The sequence below is a fragment of the Leptonychotes weddellii genome, chromosome 16 (genome assembly GCF_054177405.1).
Source record: "Leptonychotes weddellii isolate Sample4059 chromosome 16, ASM5417740v2, whole genome shotgun sequence".
Lineage (NCBI taxonomy): Eukaryota > Metazoa > Chordata > Mammalia > Carnivora > Phocidae > Leptonychotes > Leptonychotes weddellii.
In genome coordinates this window covers 45573936-45597315 of record NC_138384.1, presented here as the reverse complement: position 1 = coordinate 45597315, position 23380 = coordinate 45573936, and the positions used below count along the sequence as shown (strand labels likewise).

General features: G+C 52.2%; 1 protein-coding gene across 3 annotated transcripts; it reads right to left on the bottom strand.

Moving 5' to 3' along the window:
• Positions 1–1794: 1794 nt before the first annotated feature.
• Positions 1795–17897, bottom strand: SNRNP70 (small nuclear ribonucleoprotein U1 subunit 70). Of its 3 annotated transcripts, none has more exons than XM_006750353.3 (10): positions 17681–17897; positions 16756–16912; positions 15122–15184; positions 14955–15009; positions 9920–9984; positions 9692–9754; positions 8964–9045; positions 5646–5747; positions 2713–2800; positions 1795–2603 (listed from the first exon to the last, which is right to left on the bottom strand). In XM_006750353.3, the coding sequence occupies exons 2-10, from the start codon at positions 16900–16902 to the stop codon at positions 1979–1981; spliced, it is 1290 nt and encodes a 429-aa protein (XP_006750416.1). In that variant the 5' UTR covers positions 16903–16912; positions 17681–17897; the 3' UTR covers positions 1795–1978. The 3 variants fall into 3 exon arrangements, with proteins under 3 accessions (XP_006750416.1, XP_030877498.1, XP_006750415.1); XM_031021638.2 differs by having other exon boundaries at positions 1795–2630; positions 17681–17894; XM_006750352.3 differs by lacking the exon at positions 17681–17897 and adding an exon at positions 17256–17501 and having other exon boundaries at positions 1795–2630.
• Positions 17898–23380: the final 5483 nt, after the last annotated feature.

Genomic DNA, 23380 nt, shown 5'->3' with positions numbered 1-23380 from the left:
TGACAAATAAATAAATCTTAAAAAAAAAAAAAAGAATGCCTAATGATTTTTTAGTAAATGCTGAGCATTGTGTACTAAGAATCACAGAGGCTCTGAATTCGATCTTCCCCCAAAGGGCTAAGTCCTCTCCCGGCAGAAAGATCACCTTATAAATCCTGACAGGTCCTTTTGAGGTTTCCTCATGCGTGGTCTGTTTCACTTGTGGCCTTACTCCAATATGGTGGAGCTCTGGAGATCTCCAGCATGGCCATTGCAAGGCTGTGGCCGCCTTTGCTCAGCTCGGTGGCCTCCAGCTACAGCTTTCGGATGAGCCCTTGGGTGGGGCTGGGGGGGGCAGGTGTCTTGCACCCACAGCAAGCGGTTCCGCGGCTTGCAAATGCCTTGAGGGAAGATTGAGGCCAGATCTGGGGGCTCAGTGCCCCATCTGGAAATTTGGCCCTCCAGTCCAAGCTATGCAGTCCAACCTGTGTGAACTCAGCCCAGTGGACTGCCGCTGAGTCTACTTCCCCCACACTAAACTGGCGAATGCCCTCGAGGAAAAAGGGCGGGTAAATATGAAGTTCACCTGCGTGCTTTCCTTTTCTTCGGCATCAGACACCCTCGAGCCAAGCTCCCCAATGCCTTCCGCAAGCTGCTTTTGCAGGTTTTGTCCAGGCTTTATGTAACGGGCCTGTGCTCACAGCCAATTCCAGAAGTCCAGGTGCACTATCTGGGATCTCTATGAGAATATACTAATTAGAGGCATTGAGTTCTCTTTTATTCCCTAAATTCTTCCTTCCAGGACCAGTTTTTCCATTTAGCTTCTGGTCTCTTGCTGCAGGATCTTCTCCATTGCCGGTCATTTTTGCATGTTTATGTAGACGGAGGTAGTTAAAAAGCATAATCCTTGTGCCAGGTTTAGCGGACAGGCTGCCTGTGGGTTATCAGGCCAAGTTTACCTTTAGACTGAGAAACTTTTCAGACACAAAAATAGGTCCAGTATTTGTCTGGGCAGAAGATGCCTGGCTCGTAGGCATCCCGAGGGCTCAAACAGAGGGCAGCTGTTCTGGGCAGAGATTCCGGAGTCCGCTATGCTTGTACTTGCAGCTGTGGTCTCGAGCCCCTCTGGGGTTCTGCAAGGCTCACTGGCTTCCTTTCCTTCTCAAGCGGTCACCAGATTGCAGTGTCCTCACCACCACCTTAGTAATCTTCTGTCCACAAATAGCTGGAATCTCAACTGCTGATGGAACCTCTCCTGGGTTTCTTGTTAATCCTCCGCTGTCATTGGCAGGCATGAGGTGAAAATACTCATGGTGAACTCGCGATCACCAACCGCAGGCCCTTTGCCCTCCTGGCCTCGTGCAGATGCTCTGTGGCCCCCATCTTATCCCTCTGCAGCTTGCACTCCTAGTTCATCTCCTCAGCCTTTCCCCGCTCTCCCCAATGCAGACGACAGCTTCCCTTTCACACAAACTTGCAGCTTCCACTGAGCAATCTAGTGTCTAGAACCCCATTCGGCCACCGAGACAAGGGTAGGGACGGCCCCACAGGGAATGTGGAAGACATTTGGGGGAAAAAAAAAAAAAAAGGAAGAAAATCACGAAGGGATCAAAAATCCTAACGGAGGGAACCCTTGCAGAGCATCTCTTTATCCCATTTTAAGCAGGTCTGGTGTAGCGTGGGTAGCCCCAGCCTTAGGTCAAAAGCCCAAGCCCTTGGCAGGCCTTGGGACACAAACGAAAGTGGGGCTATCAACAGTCAGGTGACGACCTTCAGAGGAAGACATGAAGAGCAGTGAAGAAGAAACCAAGGTGCTCGTTATCAACAGGAAATTAATTTTATTTTTAAATCCAAGGGGCCAGAACAAATAAGGAGACTCCTACCCTTGGCTGGCAAACTTAGGTGGTGGCCGAGAAGGTCGGGGGGAGAGGACGACAGCAGAGGGGTGGGTAGGAACACGTCCAAACAGAACCAGGGCGTGGGGGGAGGAAGGCCCTCTTCACTCTGGTGCGGCCTCCATCAAATACCCGTTCTCCGGAGCAAGATACCCATCACCTCCCTCAGACTCCATGTACATGTCTCGGCTTTCATTGCCCAGACCCTCCAGCCCGTTGTCCTGGCCGCCACCCCCCCCACCTCGGGCCTCATCCCTGCCCCGTTCGCCACCCCGCTCCCCCCGCTTGTGCTCGCGATCCCGGTCTCGGTCGCGGTCCCGCCGCCGCTCCCGCTCGCTCCGGTGGCTCCGACGTCGTTCCCGGTCACGATCCCGGCCCTTCTCCTCTGGACCATCAGGGCCGTCAGGACCCAGCTCCCCAGGAGGCCCATCGTCAGGAGGCGCATCACCAGCCTCAGAGGGCTCCGCCATGTCGCCACCACCTCCGCCACCACGCAGCTCCTCCTTGCGCTCCCGCTCCCGACGTGCCCGTTCCCGGCTCCGGCTACTTCGCCGCTTCCGTTCCCGGTCCTTGTCCTTGCTACGCTCCCTGGAGCGCCTCCGCTCCTCCTTGTCGCGACTCCGTGAGCGCCGCCGCCGGTCCCGAGAGCGGGAGCGTCGCCGTTCTCGCTCCTTGTCTCGCTCGCGGCTTCGTTCCCTGCGCTCCCGCTCGCGGTCCCGGTCCCGGTCCCTGTGGGGAAGCGGGGAGGGGCCGGGCCTGGATGAGGTGGGCAGAGGTTTGTGGCCGGGCTCCCCCACGTGACCACCCCCATCCCAGGAAACCAGCTGCCCAATCTTACCTCTCATCATAGCGGGAAGTATCGTCCCGGCCCGAATGCCGGATGTTCACGTCGGCCCCGCCTCTTCTGGTCCCACCGAGGCCACCTCCTGGGGTGGGAGCAGGGGAGAGAGGGTCAGTCTGGGCGGAGCGCACAGGGAAGGGAAATGAGGGGCACCAAAGAGCAAAGGGAAGGACTGCAACCATGTTTAACAGGACAGCCATGCTTTACAGAGATGGGAGGACTTTCACGAAGTGCCAGCTGGGAAACACCTGCACTCACACTCCAAAGCGCGTGCTCCTAACCGCTAGGGCACCACCAAGCCCTGCAAACCCTTCCCACTCAATGGCCTCCTCCCACCAACCACAGCCGGTGACCTTTTTTTTAGAAAAGATTTTTAAGATTTTATCTGAAAGAGTGTAAGTGGGGCAAGGCACAGGGCACAGAGGGGCAGAGGGAAAGGGAGCAGCTCGATCCCAGGACCCCGAGATCATGACCGGAGCCGAAGGCAGACGCTTAACCCACTGAGCCACCCAGGCGCTCCAAGCCAGGGACCTTTCTAACTGATCTGCCTCAAAGCCTCTGATGGCTTCCCACTGCCCACCTTTCAAACCAGGGGTCCCTGGTTCTTCACGTTCTGGGCGGTCCTCAATCCCCTTATACTCTCCATCTCCTTTCTGCCCCAGTTGGGATCATTCGTCTCTTTTCCTAGAATCTTACCACCTTCCCTGTGAACTTACTCACCCTTTACACGTTAGCCAGAACATCACTTCCTCGAAAGCTCTCCAGATTCTGCTGTTCCCCACTACACACTCCCAGAACAGGTAGGTTTCCTTCCTGAGACTTCGAGGGGAGCTTCACGTTTATACATCCGTGAGAGCTGAGGAATGCTGGCCTTTCCTGGCAGACTATTACACACCGTGAAAGTCGGGACTGTGTCTGGCTTTGCTTGTAACCAGCATGTGGTACAGCACCCAGAATATAAAAGTCAACGTACTACAGTCAGATGACTGACTGAACAACTCTAAGGAGCAACAAAGAGCTCCTTCTGCAGATGGGAAAACAAAGAGTCACTTGCCCATGGGGACTTGGGAACGAAGGCGCAGAACTGGGCTAGGGCTCCCAGCCTACTCCAGAACTTGCCCTCTCGTGCACCCTTCTGCACCACAGGGACTGGAAGGAAGCTTCAGTGAGGCAGGCCCGAGTTCCACATACGGAAATGGCTTTTGGCAGGGCCAGAGTAAAAGGAGAAAGGCCGCCTGGAGGGCCAACATTCTACCCGGGACAGGCAACTACCAGGCATCTGGAACATCATGGGCATGGTGCAGAACAGACTACTGTCTTCAATTTTCAGGTCACGATCCAGCTATGGATCCCATCATCAATTTGATGGCTTGCAACCAACGTATTAAAAAAACAAAATAAAGCAACAGAATATAAAATACTAGTACACACTGCCCGTAGAAAAGATAATTACTGTTCACAAAACCTTTGTTTTGGGTGGTATTTTTCCACGGATATACACTGGGTCAGGATGTACTGGGGACTGCTATCACAAAGTCTGAATGCGAACTGAACTAGAAGATTCTGGGATTCCAGAATTCTAAAAATAACAGACTCTGGGGCGCCTGGGTGGCTCAGTTCGTTAAGCGTCTGCCTTCGGCTCGGGTCATGATCCTAGGGTCCTGGAATCGAGCCCTGCATTGGGCTCCCTGCTCAACGGGAAGCCTGCTTCTCCCTCTCCCGCTCCCCCTGCTTGTGTTCCCTCTCTCGCTGTCTCTGTAATAAATAAAATCTTAAAAAAATAATAATAATAATAATAATAGATAAATAAAAATAACAGACTCTGAAAAACTCACTCCAGCGCAGAGGAATGAGGGCAAGAGAAGCAGCTAGCTACTGTCGCGAGGCATAGCAGGGGAGTGTGTGGTCTAGGCCGCACAGGCCAGGCCAGGGTGAGAGCAGCGGACAGGGAGGCAGGAGTAAGAGCAGGGAGTACCGCACCGCCTGACGTGTCGGCCTGGGGAGGACCTGCTCTCCTCAAGAGCTGTCACTCACCCTCGCAGGAGGAGGTCCCTCACATGCGTGTCTGGATGGCAGCACCGCAGCCCCAGGTGCAGGCCCAACACTGTGCCACTGAGACCCGACCGCCCCAAAGCACAGAGGCTCACCCAGGACGAGGTGTAAAGCGGAAGCTGCAGAGCAGGCACAGAGACAGTGCAGGGAAACAAGGACCAGTGTGCAGACAGCACGCAAGGTGCAGGCAAGGTGCAGTGATGCCGGACGCGGCTCCGGACAGCTTGAAGGTCTGGCTACCAGGTCCTCTTGAGGCCCAGGGGCATCACACATCTCTGGGCTCCAAAGGACCTCCAGGACTCTCTACCGACAACGCTCCTTTATGCTTTAAAAACCTCAAATGTATTCCTGATACTTGCAACCAAACTGACCTTGACTGACACGGTGAGTAACAATCAGAGACAGACAAAAGCGGCTGTCTGTGTCTCGCTCCTGACTAAAAACACAGTACACAACTGGTAATCAATGAATAAACAAATGAGCAAGAGCAAAGAATTCGTGGATGAGAGAGTAACATTTACAAGCCCTACCACGTGCCACTTGCCAAGCTGGGCATCTGGTATGCTGAGGTTATCCCCACTTTCCAGGATAAAGGAAAATGAGGCAGGAAGAGGGGAAATGCACCAGCTAATAACTACACAAGCTGGCATTTGATCCCAGACTTGCCTCTCCAGGCCAGTGCTCCTGCTCCTAATCAGTGACCCAGAATGAGAAGACAGCCACCAGGAACGATGATGGTGACAAGAGGAGCTGGAGGGAGGAAGGGAGGATGTGATGAGCAGCCAGGCAAGCAGAAAGAGGAAGGAAAAACAGAAAGCAGCAGAGGATGCAGAAGGGAGTCAGATCCTCCAGCGCCAGCCCAAGCGGGAAGTGCTCACCTAGCCGCCGGGGCCGCCAGCCCTTCACAGTTCGGCCTCTCTCCACGTCCACAAGGACTCTCCTGCCATCAATCTTCTTGCCATCTGCGTGCTTGTAAGCGGCTGCAACAGATGTGGGGAGGGGGGAGGGGGAGGAGTCCCCAGAGGGTCCTCTAGTCAGGACAGGGCCCAGCTCTGCAGCATCCCCACCCTCACGTCCCCATCAACGCACTCTGTGCGCACGCGCACACACGCACACACGCACACACCCACCAGACAGCCAGGCAACTGACAGCCAGACCAACCCTCTCCCAAACCAGGAGGGGCCTGCTCCATCTCGGCACCTGTTTATCACCCCCCAATCACTATTGGGGGGGAGCAAGACCACCCCAACCACCACGCCCCGGGCTCCCAGGCCCTTCCTGCTCCCATTCGACAGAGCAGCCCCCTCCTGCCCAGGTGGCCATAGTCGCTGCAAAGAAACTGGAGGTTAACTTAAGGCTGGACTCTGCTGTGGGGGAGGGCTCCTCCACAACCCCAGGCATGCACCCTAAAACAACATGCTGGGGGGAGGAGGCCCATCTGGGCCGCTCTGCACCCCAGTTCACACCGGTTATCCTTTTTGTTTTTTGTGTTTTTTTGGGGGGGGGGCGGAGGTGAGCGTGGGGGGAACAGACATCAGAACAGAAAATGAACCAGAAAAGGGTGGGAGAAATCTTCAGGAGATGGCAGGGAGCAGAAGGGTGGGTTATGGTGCTCCCAGGAGGCCTGGAGGGGCCCCCTACAGCAGCTGGGGGAGAGGGAAAGTGGAGGGAGGCATGGGAGGCGTGCGGTGCTCCTGACAATTCCTGCCTTACCTGAGCCGACTGACTGCCACCCAATCCCAGCCCCCATCCCATCTCTCCCTCCACACCCCCAGCTCAACACACGCTGGGAGGCCAACCCCAGCCGGAGCCTCTTGGGAAGGGTGAGGAGTAGAGGGGGAGATTCGGGGAGAGGCATGTTCCTGCTCTTGGGCAGGGCACAGCAATGGGCAGGCCCGATCCCGGGCCTGTCTCACACGGGGCATCAGGAAGGCCAAAAAAGTCCGTTTCCCACCCCCAGCCCTGGCCTAGGGGGTTGTCCTCAACCAACCACAATACCCTGCCCCGCCCCAGCCCTCTCCCCCCCAAATACAACCAGAGGAAGAGAAAAAGGTGCCATTTACCGATGCCGGCCTTGCGGGTGTCCAAACCGAGCGGGATGGGGGGGGCTCGGCAACTCCTGGGGGCCTGGCGAGGAGGCGGGCTTCCCGGGGGGGGACACGGGACCGCTTACCTGGAGCCCCCAAGCTTACCTGAGCACGCGCACAGACCCCACACCCACCACCATGGGGTCAGCTAAAGCTACAGGGAAGGGAAGTGGGGGGTTCTAGGGAGCCACAGAGAGGGAGAGGAACCACATCTCCTGCACCACCTGGAGACAGGCAGAGGAAGTGGTGGACCCCAAAAAAACCTCATGGAGGCCTTGAAAGAGGGGTAGACAAGGATTAACATCAAGTCTAGGAGCTGGTAAAGCCCTGGGACTAGCTTGTTGAATTTAAAAAGAAGGCCGGGGAGGCCTTAGCGAACCTGTCCGCCCTCACCTTTCCCAGTAAAGTCCACACTAAACTAGGCACACGCCCCACCCTCGCAGCACATACAAGGACTTTTCCACCTCGAATTCCACACTCCCTCCCACCACCTGCCACTCAAAGGCTGGCACACAAGGGGACAGCCTGGGGGGTCCAGGAGATGGAGTGCTGCCCGTGATTTGAGGAGAAGGGGCCGTTTGGCCCCCGAACCCAGAGGAGGATAGTGGGAGAAAGGGATTTAAGGACCGGGAACACAGTCAAGCAAAGGAACCCTGCTCTGGTTCAGTGTCCCAAACCCCAGAAGAGGCCCAACCCAGGAGTACCAACAAAAGAAACCATGTGACATGTGTACTTCTAGGCTTCTCTTTCTCTCCCTCTCTTAGGTCTCTAGACAGTGGAAGGGTCTTAAGTAAAATCTACAACACCTTCAGCTGCTTGCAGCCTGTCACTCGATCCCTCCCACACCCCAATCCCCAATTCCATGCACTCTGCAGAGCCGCTGGGCACCAGAGCCCTTTGGTAGGCCTCAACCATGATAAGGCAGACAGAAAAGGGGCACAGCACCCTGAGTCTAGCAACCAAAAAGATTCTCCAGGGCCACCACAGTGACAGCCCCACAGAAGCACGGGGGCTGGGAGCAAAGGGTTGAAGGGTTCCACATGGAGCCCTCGCCCTAGTGCGTCCTGTCTTCAATATTCCCGTAACCTTGCCGCTGACGTCATGAAGCCAGGTAAGTCAGGGGTTGGGTGGAGCCCAACTGGAGAGGCCAGCTGCCTTTCCCATCAGGGTTCATCCTTCCCTTCCTGGGATCAGCAAGATTATCAGAGAGCATATACGGATTGGGGGAAGGGGCAGCAGGAGGGACAAAGGGCACCCAAACAAGGAAAGGGTTCTGGGTGCGGGGAGGCTGAGGGGCGACTGGGGATGGGAGGAGGGCCTCACTGCTCCTGAGCTGCCTGGCTAAGCTGGGCTGGTGTGCGGTGCTGAGTGATCTTACCCATGATACAAACCCTTATACCAACCATACACTGAGGTGTTGTAAGGGGAGCGTAAGCATCAGCTGCAAGCCAGCTGCGTGGTGGCTGCAGTGACAATAAGAACAGTCAATTAATACGGCGGCCCCTGGACACGCCGCAGCCCTGCCCACCCCCACCCACCCATCCCTGCCCATGTGGACGCCGCCGCAGCCTCAAAGGGGGCTTTGGAGATGTGGGGGCAGGCGCTAAACACGCCTACCAACCCACTGCCCGCTGAGGAACAGGGTGGGGGGCCAGGGGTGGGGAGGCGGAGGGTCGGGTGGCCCAGCCCCAGCTCTGCTGGGGGGAAGAGAGGGCAGGTCCAAAGGCCAGTCCTCATTCCAACCTGGCCGCCCCCAACTATGGTGGGGGGAATGGGGAGAGGCTCCCCGAACATCCGACCCCTCCCCCCCACCTCCAGCTGGCCCCAGCCCCCACCCAGTTCCCTCCTTGCCCCTGAGGTTCAACGTGTGACACTTACCTCCCCAGGTTCACACACACACACACGTTGTGGGGGATTTTGGTTTTTGTTTTTTAAAAAACACGTATATATAAAAAAAAAAAAGATATATCAGAAACAGAGGGAGGAGGAGAAGAGACATCGCTAATGTCAGGTTTGGCAGGGTGGGGGTGGGGACAGACGACGGGAAGGGGCTGGGCAGCAGAGAAGAGAGAGGGTCAGAGGGCAGGGCTCAGGCTGGAGGTACTCACAGTGCATGTCTCGCTCATGTTCGTACTCGATGAAGGCATAGCCGCGGGGCTTTCCTGACCGCTTACTGTAGACCATGTGTATCTGGCAGCGGGGAGGCGGGGGGGGGGGGGGGGATTAGTTCTCAGACAAGGAAATCCCACCCATTCAGTCGCAGAGCCTGCGTGCTGCCAGCGACAGATGCCTCAGACCCTCTCCCTGTCCTCAAGAGCCCAGACTGACTGATGCTCTACCGGCGGGCGCCAGGCTCGGCAGTGTGTGCGCACGATGACCTCCAGCGCTCACGACTGCCCAGAGCACTTAATTGATTTTTCAGTGAATTCAAGACACGTCAGTAAAACATAAAGCCTTGCTCTAAAACGAGTCAGCACGCACATTTCTGCTTTTTCTCTAAAGGGCCAGACAGCAGACACTTCCGGCTCTGAGGGCCTTACAGCAGGCGCAGCCGCCAGCGAACAGATGGGCTTGGCTGGGCACCAATAAGCCTTTATTTACAAACGGTAAATCCGCAGTTTGCCTACCCGTATCCTAAATCAACAAAAAGCAGCCCTTACTTAATTCCACTCCTGCTACCCAAAGTCAGCTGCATGTTAGCGCAGTCAGAATGTGAATGCAGGCCACGGCCTCTGAAGCCCCGCAATGAGGGGACGCATCCTCGGGGCCGGGAGCCGGCCTTCTCCCTCCCCCCACCCCGCTCCACTTCAAGTAGCCGAGGCCCCAGTTCACTCACTCTTTTGATGGGTCCGTACACCTCAAACTCTCTCCGGAGCTTGGATTCTGTCGTGTCATAGTTCTACCAAGAGACAGATACAAAGTTAAGTGGGAGAAGTGAGCCATCCCAAAGCCCTCAGAACATTCCAGGACTTAGCCTATTGTCCTTTGCCCCACACCCAAGCTCTCAGCAGCCCAGGGTTCTAGGCTCCTCTGGGGCTCCAGGGGTGGGGAGCTTGGGACTCACCACTCTAGCCACAAAGAGAGTCTTGAAGGCATCACCCTGAGCATTGGGATCATTGTGAGGGTCCCCTGTGCAGGAAGAACACAATGCGTAAGTAAGTACAAGACGTCAACAGTCTCACACAGCCAGACAGACACAGACAGAATGGCAGAGGCCGGTTAGAGAGAAGAAAACTGTTGGTGACTGGAGACCTTGGGCATGCTCCTCTCTCCAGCTTCCCTCCAGCAGCCTTGTATCCGAGCAGCCAGTTCAGGCCGATGAGAGAAGGGGATAGGCTGACTTCAAGCTGACTGGATGGAGCCAGCCTAAATGCCATTTCAGACCTACACGTGCGAAGGTTCCAGTCCCTTCCAGGGGAAGACTGGGAATCTCTGCGGAGGCAGCCCCATCACTCCAGGTGCCTTTTCCTCCCTCACCGGCAGGGCCGCACCGCCACCCGACGGCACAGCTTGCACCTGCAGCCCACGGGGAAACCGTAGATCCAAGGCTGGCAGAGAGCCCAGGAGAGCCCGAGCCTTGCTTTCTTCCCTATGCGCCACAGCCTCTGTGCCTCAGGGAAAAAGCCAGGGCACAAAATGCTGATCAGATTCTTACTCCCACAAGGCCACTGAAGAATAACCACCTCTACAGACAGGAACCAAAATCTATTACAAAACTCATTCCAGAGGTGATTCTGATGGCTCAGGCCTGGGAAGAAGTCCTTTTCAGACTATGGTGACCCAACCCCACACGATGGCCCTCGACTCCCACCAGGGCCCCAGAGGCACCCTGCCCAGTGCCCAGCGGAGGCGGCTCTTCCATGACATAGCGCTACCCTCAGAATGACCTGCCGTGTTGTGCGGGAATAGGAGAAAAAGAATGTTAATAATTTATCGCACACGTAATTAGGCCCTGACACTGTGCTGGATGCTGAGGATTAATCATTTTGCAAATGGAAACAAAACCAGCCCCTGAAGCACAGAAGAGGAAAAAGCGTCAGAGCGGCAAAGAGGGCCAAGCCGGCTTTACACCCCAGCCTGACCTCACAGGCCAGGGGTTCTAACTACCCGGCTCCATGCTGAATGTCTAGGCACGAGCTTCTCAGGAAGACAGTCTAGCTGTTGCAAGGAGCCAGAGAAATAAAGTTCTAGATTTGTCTCCTGTGAGAGGGCTACCTCGCAAACATAAATGAAATACGAGGTGCCTTTAGAGAATTTACTAAAAACCAGCGGACTGAACCCACATTTAAAGGAGTAATTCCCTGGAAACTGATGGCAGCCTTTGAAGACAACGCCATCTTTGAGCCTGCCCCCTTTGGTGCTCACCCTACCTCATCCCTCCGCGCTGTCATTTTCTGTGCCTTGGTCTCTCAGTCTGCACCGGGCCACTCTCATCCACTCACCTAACAGATACCTATTAAGTACTAACAAGCGCCTGCGACTGTCGTTAAGGTGTCGGGGATTCCACAGTGAACGAGACAAAAAAAGACCCCTGCCTTCTTAGAGATCAGACACGAATGCAGGGAGGCTGACTGTAAACAAGGTAAGGAAACCATTTAATTTTATCTGAAAGTGACAGACCCAGGCAGAAGAGCAGTAAGGGGAAGGTCAGGAAAGGCCTCACTGGGATGAGGACGTCTGACTGAAGACCTGCGAGTCTCATGGCAGCAACAGGAAACACATCTGCCAACAGCAGGCAGCAGGTGGTCGAACAGGTGCAGCGAGAATGCAGCCGCGGGACCGCCAAGCCAATTGCTGCCTGGGGGAGCGACTTCGGGGCGGGCCCCGCTGCGACACCACGGCAGCTCAGTAGTTCCTGCCAATGCAAGGGGCCCCCGAGTGTGACTAAAGGCAAAAACTAGTGCAGCCGAGCCAAGAGTACCCCTGTACCTGAAAAAAGAACATGTCAGCACAATGACGGTGGCAGAGAACTAGAGTCGATGGGCAGTTCACCAGTCAGTGCACATGCGCACATATCCACAGCACTCCCCTGTGCTGGCAACTCTGCCCTTGGGAAATCCTTGGCTGAAGGGATTATCTAGGTAGCAACCCAGGGCAGGGGCTCAAAGAACTGTCCTGTGCGGTGGGGAAACCTCATGAGACTTTTGGATGGTGGGGAAAGTATCTCAGAACTCTCTCTTGGGAAGCATACTAGGCCTCAACAAGCCTCAATTTTCCTGGTCTTAAAAATAGGAGTAATAGGGGCGCCTGGGTGGCTCAGTCGATAAGCGTCTGCCTTCGGCTCAGGTCATGATCCCAGGGTCCTGGGATTGAGCCCCGCATCAGGCTCCCTGCTCAGCGGGAAGCCTGCTTCTCCCTCTCCCACTCCCCCTGCTTGTGTTCCTACTCTCGCTCTCTTTCTGTCAAATAAATAAATAAAATCTTAAAAAGAAAAAAAAATAGGAGTAATAACCCCTGCCATGCCTGGAAGCTGTGAGAAATCAATAATGTGAATTACACCAACTGCTTTGGAAGGGACGAGGTCCCCTCAAAGGGCAGCTGTTAGTTGCGACAAGGCACAGCAAGCTTCTGTAGTGGGGACAGAGGCTCCCGGGGGCATAAAAACCCTAATGTACTTGATCCATTCTTTTTTCTTTTCAATTATGCAGAAGTCCAAACACCTAGGGAAGCAGAGAACCTCCAGGAACCAGCTTCAATTATCAACGCTTGGCCACATTCGTTTCATCTGTACTCCCAACCCACCAAAATATTTTAAATCAAACCTGAAATATACCATTTCCGTCTCTAACAGAGACTTTTTAAGAAGCCAGAACCAGTACACTGTTACTGCACCTTAACACATTATGTTAGTTCCCTAACTGGAGACCCGTGTTCAAATGCCAGTTATTTCAAAACTGGATGTTTATAGTTAGCTCATTTAGATCCGGATCCTAACAAGCTCCACACATACCATGTGGTTGCCAGAGCTTTTGATTCTTTAATCCATTCAATCCGCTCCCTGCCCTTTTTCCTTGTCATTTATTACCTAAAGAATCTGGGTTACAAGTTTGTCGTACAAATTTCGTACAGTGAATTTGGCTGACTGCACCTTCGTGGTGTCGTTTAACTCATCAAGACCCCATTCTCAAAGGGGGGGGAGATAACTTCCAAGGGGACAAGTGATTTACCCAAGGTCACCTGGCTACAAGTGGCAGAATCGGGGTTAAAGGGCACATGGGTCAGATTGCAAGGCCGGTACCCTAGCAACGGAGTGAAAGGACTCCCCAGACTAACTGCTGCCAACAATTCCGTGTGCCAGGTCCTACAGGGGCTGGGGCTGTCACAGAGAGCAAATCCCATCCAAACCCTGCTCTCTCGGAGCAACCGTGAACCTCCAGCAGAGAGAGATTCTCTTCAAATCCCCTGTGCAGACCGAAGTGACCAACCTGCAGCGGGACTCAGGACTTTCAGCACACAACGTGACTCGACCTGAGCAAGGAAGTCCTGGAAGGTTTCCTTGAAAAGTAACAGCCGAACAGGGACACAAAGGGCTGCTACACACAAACCAAGGCGTCATCACAGACTGGGGGAACAGCCTGGGCAAAATCCCAATGACAGGAGACCATCCAGCAAGAAAGAGGCATAAGAAAAAGTGACTGTGGCTAGAGCGGGAGGGGAGCATGGTGCCCAACGTGCCTGAGCAAGAAAGAGACTTTGGTCTTTATGCCGACAGCAAAAGGAAGCTGTTAGAAAAAGGTAGAGTCGGACTTAAAGACCCAAAGAACTTGGTGGAGACAGAGCTGTAGATAAACCAGTTAGACTGTTACTGTGTGTGCGAGCAGGAGGCGATTTGGGTGGTGGTGGACACAGAGAGAAGTGTCAGATTTGGGACAGAGAGTAATAGGGACAGGTCGTGGTGACAAGCTGGGGAAAGGAGGAAAAAAAGTGTTAAAAGCAAAGTGGGTGGCCCATGATAGAGATCATGACTTGCAAGGCTGCATGGCCGTGTTCCACTGACAAAAACATCCAAGGAAACCAGGTTGGTGGGAGGAGGAAATTCTGAATGCGGTTTGGACACTGAGTCTGAGATGCAGTAAGTCAGTGCTCAGAGAGCTCTCAGCTAAATATCCAGGTCTTTAGATGTTAGGCATCTGGGGTCGCCTGGGTGGCTCAGTCAGTTACGCGTCTGACTCTTGATTTAGGCTCAGGTCATGATCTTGGGGTTGTGAAATCAAGCCCTGCATCAGGCTCCATGCTCAGCCGGGTTCTGCTTGGGATTCTCTCCCTCTGCCCCTCCCCTCAGTTAACACCTGCTCGCACTCTCTCAAAAATTAAATAATAAAGTATTTTTTAAAAAAAATGTTGGGATGCCTGGGTGGCTGAGTTGGTTAAGTGTCTGCCTTCAGCTTGAGTCATGATCCCAGGGTCCTGGGATCGAGTCCCGCATCGGGCTCCTTGCTCAATGGAGAGCCTGCTTCTCCCTCTGCCTGCCGCTCCCCCTGCTTGTGCTCACTCTCTCTCTGACAAATAAATAAAATCTTAAAAAAAAAAAAAAAAAGTTAGGCATCTGCATAATTGCCCTGAGAAAACATGCCCCTCCAGGGACTAAGGTCTCAAGAGATGTGATTCACCAGCCTCACAGGTGTAGAAGGGAAGCCCAAGGCTTCTGACTGTAAAGCCCTTGCTCTAACAAGACAGGGCCATCTGAGATTGATGTGACCCTCTTGTGAAGTCTGGTTAATGGCTATAATGTATCTGGTCCTGTGTTTCAATTCCTCCTGTACCTGGAAGGGATGGAAAACTCCCAGCAGGAGGGTCAAGGAGCAAAAGTGGAGCCATAACTGCTTCACTGCTTCAGCCTGTGACACTGAACGGGGTTGTGGTAGCCCCTCCGAGTGCGCTCCCCGGTAGGACACGCAGCCCAAGGTCCCAAGGCTCACTTCCCGCCAACCCAGACCCCATCCTGTACTCCTTAAATGCCTAAACCACAGTGTTCAGCCAACTTTGTGAGCTAAAAAGTGAACCATCACACCTTCCCATATTAGGTCCACTGGGGTGGATCAGTGGAGGAGAAACGCAAGAGGGTTTGAAGAAGAAATGGGAGAGGAAGAGAAACTTACACATTTTTAGCTCTGTCTCCACTTCCTGCTGTCGCCGCTCAATCTTTTCTCGTCTCTGTCAGGAGAAAGGTGGACAACTGAATGCAGGGAGAAGTGCCCTGATGTCAGGGAACATCCTGGAGAACGTGGCAAAAAAGATATGGGGCCAACAGGTGAAAATGACATACCTTTCTCTCCATGCGTTCCTCCCGAGTTTCTGCTCGAGTCGGGGGAGGGGCATCTCGAGGGTCCTGGGAGCAAGAAGAGAGGTGACAGGGTGGGAGGAACAGGGGGTTGCAAGGGACACCCATCCAGAAAACAATAAGCACCTCAGGCACTCACCGCCCCCCCCCAAACACACAAGCAAACATGGGACAGTTCCCAGGCCAGTGGAGGTGGGGGAGTGGCAAAGATCAAAAACATGGTCTGTGGACCAATGCTATCCACAAACCGTTGCTGGTCTGTCACAAGGGAAGTACAGAAATCAGAAGAATTCAGAAACTTCTACAGCAACAGGATAAAATAGCTCTATGCCCACCAAACTTAATAAAAATTTGATCTTTTATTCTGTAGTCTTTCTTTAAAAGATACAGGAAAATCAAAATCACTCCTTTGTATTTATCAACATCACTCTGCAAAAGATTTGTCCTTTATCACAGACAGAGATCAGGACCAGGGTTGAAGCAAAAGGACTTGACAGTGCAGTCCAGTAGCAGTAACTGGACACTTTCTGAGGGCCAGGGTAGTTCTCGAAGGGCTCACCAACCGCTCATGAAACTGTAACTGCCACATGACCCGCATCATCAAGGGTGCCACGGGCCTGTAGCCATTAAATTAGTTTAATTAGCTAATAACATTTCCCCAGGACCGGTTCACCAAGGGTGGCAAATCCTACTGAAGAACCAGTCTTCTGTTATCTCTCCACTACCTTCTGCTCTGCAAGCTTCCTCCACCTTCAGCTGGCCCTTTCTTACTTGACACCAGAACTGGCCTCTACTGACTCCTGGCTGTGTGCCAGCACTTCTCAGGTGTGCCCTGATGCACCTCTGATGTTGTTTCCCCCAGTTTACAAATGAAAAGACGGAGGCCCAAAAGCCCAAGTCACGTATTTGTGTTTAACCTGCAGTTGCAGAGCTGAAATCCTCAAGCTCATATGAACATCATCCAATTTTTTTTTTTTTAAAGATTTTATTTATTTATTTGACAGAGAGAGACATAACGAGAGCAGGAACACAAGCCGGGGGAGTGGGAGAGGGAGAAGCAGGCTTCCCGCAGAGCAGGGAGCCCGATGTGGGACTCGATCCCAGGACCCTGGGATCATGACTTGAGCCAAAGGCAGACGCTTAACGACTGAGCCACCCAGGCGCCCTGAACATCATCCTATTAATGACAAAACTGGCGAACATGGTAACATTGATGATTGCTGACTACTTGGTGCCAAGCCCTATACCAAGTTTTGCAGTTAATTCCCTGCCAATATTATGAGGAAAATAATATTATCCCCTTACTAAAAATGAAGAAATCAACTAAGAGAATACACCACTTGCTCAAGGTCACACAGCTGATAAACGGTGTGGGCCGAGGACTGCCTGACTCCAGAGCCTGAATCCTCAACTTCTAGTTACCGAATTTTCAAAAAAAAAAAAAAAAAACACAACACTACAAGGGATACACTATCAACCCCATCTAAGACAGAGGATCAGAAAGAGTGAGTCCCCTGCCTAAATCACACTGCTAGAAAATGGCCAGAAACTGGACTCCCAAATCCAGCTCCGTGGCCCCCTAGAACCCAAACCATTCCAAGACTGCTCAGTGAACTCACCTCAAACTCTCGGATGTAGGGCGCAATGCCACAGTAAGGTTGGTTGTGGTGTTTTTCATGTGGCAGTTTCTCCAAGGGTGGCAGGTATGGGATAGGGTCGCGGGGAGCAAAGAGGGCCAGAAGGTTGGGCGGCAGGAACTGGGTCATCTTGCCAAGTCTGAGAGCAGAAGCAGGACAGCCTTACGTTAGGGTGACCGGGCAGAGAGGAGGCCCCTACAATCTCCTGACTCCCAAGAAAACAGAGATCGAGGGGCAAGGTCTCAGTATGAAAAAAGGTTCTGTAAGAACACGGGAGTGACCCGACGGCTCAGGGGAAAGGCATCAGTCTGAATGAGAAATCAGGTTCTTGGGGAGAGGGCTGTGTGAGGGCCGGGCAAGGCCGGTCAGAGAAACAAAGGCTGAAAAAGAGTTTCTAAGTAGTTAAGTGTCAGAGTCCCGAGCAAGGAGCCGTGGGGCTGAGAGGTTCCCTGGGAGCGTGCGGGGGACTCAAGGATCCTTACGACGGAGGTCCAAAGCAATGGCGGCTGGGGGGGGGGTCCCCACACCCTGGAGAACAGGTTTTGGGGGCGGGAGTCGCAGGAAGTCTCCGATCAAGGGAAGAGGCTCAGAAGCAACACCACCTCGAGCCAGGGGCTTGTGGGTAATAGATCCAGGCCCCCCACAGACGAAAGGAATTGTGGGTAAGGGTCCAGGCCGCCGCGGAGGCAAGGGAGAAAAAGGCAACACGCCGCAAGGGCCTGTGGGTAAGGGACCCCGGGAGAGCTGCGGGAAGAAGGCCTAGGTGCCCAGAGGACTCTGGGTAAGGGGTGCAGAGAGGTGCGGTGGCGCGGGAAGGAGGCCCGGCCGCGGGGAAAAGACTGGGGCCCACCGCAGGGGGTTGTGGGTAGCGGCTCCACACCCGGTAAGGCTACTCGGTCACACTCACCCGCCGCGCGGCGCCCTCCTCGGCCTGGCGACGGTCCGGGGGCTCGCGGCGGCTGCGGCGGCCCCTCAGCAGCAGGGACTCCTACTCTGCCTTCGACTCCGGCGGCGTCTGCGTCCGTCTGCCTTCGTCGCCCGCCCAGCGCGCGCACCAGGCCGCTGCTCACGAGCCCGCGCGGCCTCGGCTCGCGACAGGGGAAAGGGGTGGAACAAGTCTCAAATCCCTCCGCCCTCCGCGCTGCGCACGCGCCGCGCGATAAAGCACAACCCACACAGAGGCACCTGGCGTCGCCGCGGGCACTGCGCACGCGCCAGGTCACTTCCCCGCCCCCGGGCACCTTAAACTCCTTTGCCGAGGTGGGCTGCAGGCCGCAGTGCGCACGCGGGTAGCGCACCAAGCAGTAGCCCTGTCTACCTTGCGCCTTCGGCTCCAACCGACTCTAAGCGCGAGACTCTCGATGCTCCGCCCCTTTCCTCCAACACACTTCCCGGATCTTCTACGCATGCGTGTGTTGTCGTGTACGGTAAAATACCCCTCCGCCGCCTGGCAAAGAGTCCCTCCATGAATAGTGTCGTTACGTTGAAGCCTAACCTGTTAAATCAGTAACTGTTTACCCAGCGGCTGAGGTATGCTGGGCAGGGTTTGGGCTCTGCAGATCTAGTACATGACTAAGGCAAAGTCTTTTTCTTCTTGGAGCTTACATTGTACTGGGGGACACGATAAAGGCATTCAAAGGAATGAATTACGGAGAGTGGCCAGCAAAATAAAGAATAGGGACGCCTGGCTGACTGAGTCGGTAGAGCATGTGACTTTTGATCTCAGAGTCGTGAGTTCAAGCCCCAGGTCGGGGGTGGAGCCTACTTAAAAAAAAAAAAAATAGGGCCGAGTAAGGGGCTTGGGCAGTGAGAGTGGTGGTATTTTAGAAAGGGGATAATGGAAGGTCGTCTGAAGAGGTGAAATCCGATCGGATGGAAGGGAGATCTGGTGAACAGCAAGTGGCAAGGCCCTGATTTAGGACAGATGGCAGGAATCTCAGGTTGTTGGCCTTGAGATCCGAGAGCTGGCAGCCGTGTTACTTAGGGCCCTGTAGATCTGTAAGGAATTAAGTGTTGTATAAGTTTTTCGGATAGACTCAATGGCCTGTTTAATAATAATTACGTTAGTTATTACAAAATTTAAATAACTGATTTCATGGTTCAAGAAGCATCTAATATGAAAGCACATACTTTAAAAATATTTTGATATTTGTTTTATGTATGTATGTATGTGGAACTCTGCGCTATTTTTTGGATCTTTTCTGTAATTCTAAAATTATTTCAAAACAAAAAGTTTAAAGAAAATGAAGCTGGGCGCCTGGGTGGCTCAGTTGGTTAAGCGACTGCTTTCGGCTCAGGTCATGATCCTGGAGTCCCGGGATCGAGTCCCACATCGGGCTCCCTGCTTAGCAGGGAGTCTGCTTCTCCCTCTGACCCTCCTCCCTCTCATGCTCTCTGTCTCTCATTCTCTCTCTCGCAAATAAATAAAATCTTAAAAAAAAAAATGAAGCTAAACCTGCCTTAATCATGTATTTTTCCTGTACCATTCGAAAGTAATTGCTGTGGCACTCTAAATGCGTCAGCAGGTGCCTCCTACGAATAAGGACCTCCTCCTACATAACCACAAAATTATTTTAAGCCCTAGGAAAGTTTATCCAGACCATATTCAGATTTTCCCAAATGACCCAAGAATATGTTGTTTTAACCCAAGCCAGGAGCCAATCAAGTTTCACACATTGCATTTGGTTGCATTGGTCTCTTTTAATATTGAATAGACACACACACACTTTTTTTTTTTTTTTTCTTGTTATGTTGTTGGTTTTTCCCAGAGTTTGGGCCAGTTTCCAGTAGAATGTCCCACATTAGGGATTTGTCTGATTGTTTCCTCATGGTGTTTAGTTTGTTCCACTAACTCTGTTTCGCCTGTAAAGTGGAAATTGAATCTGAAGTTTTGAGTAGGTTGAAGTTAAGCATTTCATTTCTCGAGTGCTACTGTGAACTTTATATTGCATCACATTTGGAGGTGCATAATGTTAGATGGTCCCACTATTATGATGCTGAGTTTGGCCACCTGGTCAAGGACCTAACTGCCAGATCTCTCCTTCTAAAGGTACATCGTCCCCTTGGTAATCTGGGCAGTGAAACTTTGCCACCATGCAAATACTCTGTTCCCCAGCTATCTCTCACCAGCCATGGGTGATCCTTGCCTGCAGTCAAGTATTACATGGGGGAGAGGGCAGATTTTATTTGAAAGAGGAAGTCACTAAAGGGTTTTGATCAGGAAGACATACTTTTAAAAGATCACTTCACTGGACAGAATGAATGGACAGAAAGAATGTAGGGAAGGGGCTGAAGGAAAAACAGGGAGATGGTTAGGAGGCTGCATTTTCCAGGGAAGGGATGGTGTTTTGGACTGAGATGGTAGCAGTGAGGTGGAAAGGAATGTTGGGATTAGGGATATATTGTGAAGATGGAGCTCACCCAGTCACTATAGGAGTGGAATTAGAGTGTATGGAAATGAAGGAAGTTAAAAATAACTGCTAGGGGCACCTGGGTCAGTTGAGCATCCAACTCTTGGTTTGGGCTCACGTCATGATCTCGGGTCATGGGATCAAGCCCCACATCAGGCTCCGCGCTCAGCGCAGTCTGCTTGGAATTCTTTCCCTCTTCTTCTCCCTCCCCTTCTGCCCCTCCCCTCTGCACTCTCTCTCTCAAATAAATAATAAAATCTTAAAAAGAAAAAACTCCTGGGGGGGCAGGGCCTGGTTGGCTCAGTTGCTTGAGCATGCGATTCTTTTTTTTTTTTTTAAGATTTTATTTATTTATTTGACGGAGAGAGACACAGTGAGAGAAGGAACACAAGCAGGGGGAGTGGGAGAGGGAGAAGCAGGCTTCCGCTGAGCAGGGAGCCCGATGTGGGGCTCGATCCCAGGACCCCGGGGTCATGACCCGAGCCAAAGGCAGATGCTCAATGACTGAGCCACCCAGGCACCCCGATTCTTTTTTTTTTTTTAAAGATTTTATTTATTTATTTGAGAGAGAGAGAGATAGCGAGAGCAGGAACACAAGCTGGGGGAGTGGGAGAGGGAGAAGTCAGCTTCCCGCCAAGCAGGGAGCCCGATGCGGGACTCGATCCCAGGACCCTTGGATCATGACCTGAGCCGAAGGCAGACACTTAACGACTGAGCCACCCAGGCGCCCAGATCATGCGATTCTTGATCCTCAGGTTTTGAGTTCAAGCCCCACCTTTGGTACAGAGCTTGCTTAAAAAGCAAAAGAAAACAAACCAAAAACTCCTAGAGGATATTAAGGAGACAAATAAATGCAACATGGGATCCTGGATTAGATCATGAACCAGAAAAAGAACATTCGTGGAAAATTGGTGAAATTCAAGTAAAGTTTGTGGAATTATTGATTAACAGTATTATATTTCCTAACAAATAATTGTACTATGGTTACGGAAGAAGGCGACTTTTGCGGAAGCTGGGTGAAGGATACATGGGAACTCTATGTTTGCGACTTTTCTGTAAGTCTGAAATTAGTTCAAAATGCCATGTTTAAAGAAGATTTTAACATTAGCTTGTTATTAAATCCAAGGATTAAGTCCCAGTCTACCTCTCCACACAAGGCAGATGCTCGCCAGTGTTGCTGCCATTCACTGATGCCAGAACTCTTTGCCAATAACTGGAATTAGAAAATGTTGTTAAAAAGAAAGAAACTTCCTCAACATCTTTCTTTACTATCTTATCTATATGTTCGTCTTGAAAGCATCTAATCCAACGTGGCATAGTTCCAACTCTCTGGCTCTGACTTGCAAATTCAAGCTCCCCTGTATTTGCTAAGGGTAGAAAAAAAGTTTACTTATTTTTACTTTTTTTAAGATTTTGTTTATTTATTTGAGAGAGAGAGAGAGCACGAGCGGGAGGGAGGGGCAGAGGGAGAGGGAGAAGCAGAATCCCCGTTGAGTAGGGAGCCTAACAAGGAGCTGGATCCCAAGTCCATGACCTGAGCCCAAGGCAGGCGCTTAACCGACTGAGCCACCCAGGTGCCCAGAAAGTTTTCTTTTCAGTGTTCTTCTGGGGCGCCTGGGTGGCTCAGATGGTTAAGCGTCTGCCTTCAGCTAGGGTCATGATCCCCGGGGTCCTGGGATCCAGTCCTGCAATGGGCTCTCTGCTCAGGGAGCCTGCTTCTCCCTCTCCCTCTGCTGCTCCCCCTGCTTGTGTGCTGTGTCTCTCTGTCAAATAAATAACTAAAATCTTTAAAAGAAAAAAGATATTAAGATACAACCTCTTATGACACACAAGTTGTCTCCTGATGGCAAAAAAAAAGTTAAGCATCCACTTATCATACAACCCAGCAAGCCCATTCTTAGCTAATTATTCAAGAGACCTAAAAACATGTTCACACAAAACCAGATACATGGATTTTTTTTTTTTAAAGATTTTATTTATTTATTTGACAAAGAGAGAGACAGTGAGAGCAGGAACACAAGCAGGGGGAATGGGAGAGGGAGAAGCAGGCCTCCTGCCGAGCAGGGAGCCCGATGTGGGACTCGATCCCAGGACCCTGGGATCATGACCCGAGCCGAAGGCAGACGCCTAACGACTGAGCCACCCAGGCGCCCCAGATACATGGATTTTTATTACAGCTTTATTCATAATCGCCAAAAAACGAAATAGAACTCAAATGAATGGAATAACAAATGAGCATCCGTCCATGGCTTGGAATAGTTCTGACTGATCGACACAATAGGAATGAATCTTCGATGCATTATGCTAAGCGACAGAAGCCAGATTCCTGAGGCTCCGGACTGTATGATTTCATTCATTTGACATTCTAGAAAAAGCAAAACTGCAGGGACGGGGCAGGGGGGAGAAAACAGAGCAGTGGTTTCCAGGAGCTGAAAGTAGGGAAGCAGTTGACTACAAAGGGCAGGGCTGGAGGCAACTTTCAAGGAATGCTAGAACTTTCCTATGTCTTGATTTGCACTGGCAGTTACTTGACCCTGTAGACATTGGCCAGAACTCAGAAGTGTATGCCATGAAGAGTAAATTTTATTGTGTGTCAACTCAACCTCAGTAAAGTTGACGGAACAAAAAAGATGGCTCCCCCAAATGTTCATTAATTACAGCCAGAAAATAATAACTTTATGGTGGAGAAACCCAGCAGATACTACCCTAACCAAGTGATCCAAGTTGCCATCACCTGAAGTAAGACATATCATGTGCCTCCAATATGTTATGATGAGAAGGGAATTTCACTTCTGTGGTATCCCCCCCCCAAAAAAAACCCCTCTATAATCTCTATCCAGTCACAACATGACTGGGGCAGGCTACAACATGAATGACCAGTATTTTTTTTTTTTTTAAGATTTTATTTATTTATTTGACAGAGAGAGACACAGCGAGAGAGGGAACACAAGCAGGGGGAGTGGGAGAGAGAGAAGCAGGCTTCCCGCAGAGCAGGGAGCCTGATGCGGGGCTCGATCCCAGGACCCTGGGATCATGACCGGAGCCGAAGGCAGACGCTTAACGACTGAGCCACCCAGGCGCCCCTGAATGACCAGTATTCTTCAAAAATGTTGAGGTCGTGGGATGCCTGGGTGGCTCAGTTAAATGGCTGCCTTCTGCTAGGGGGTTGTGATCCTGGGGTCCTGGGATCGAGCCCC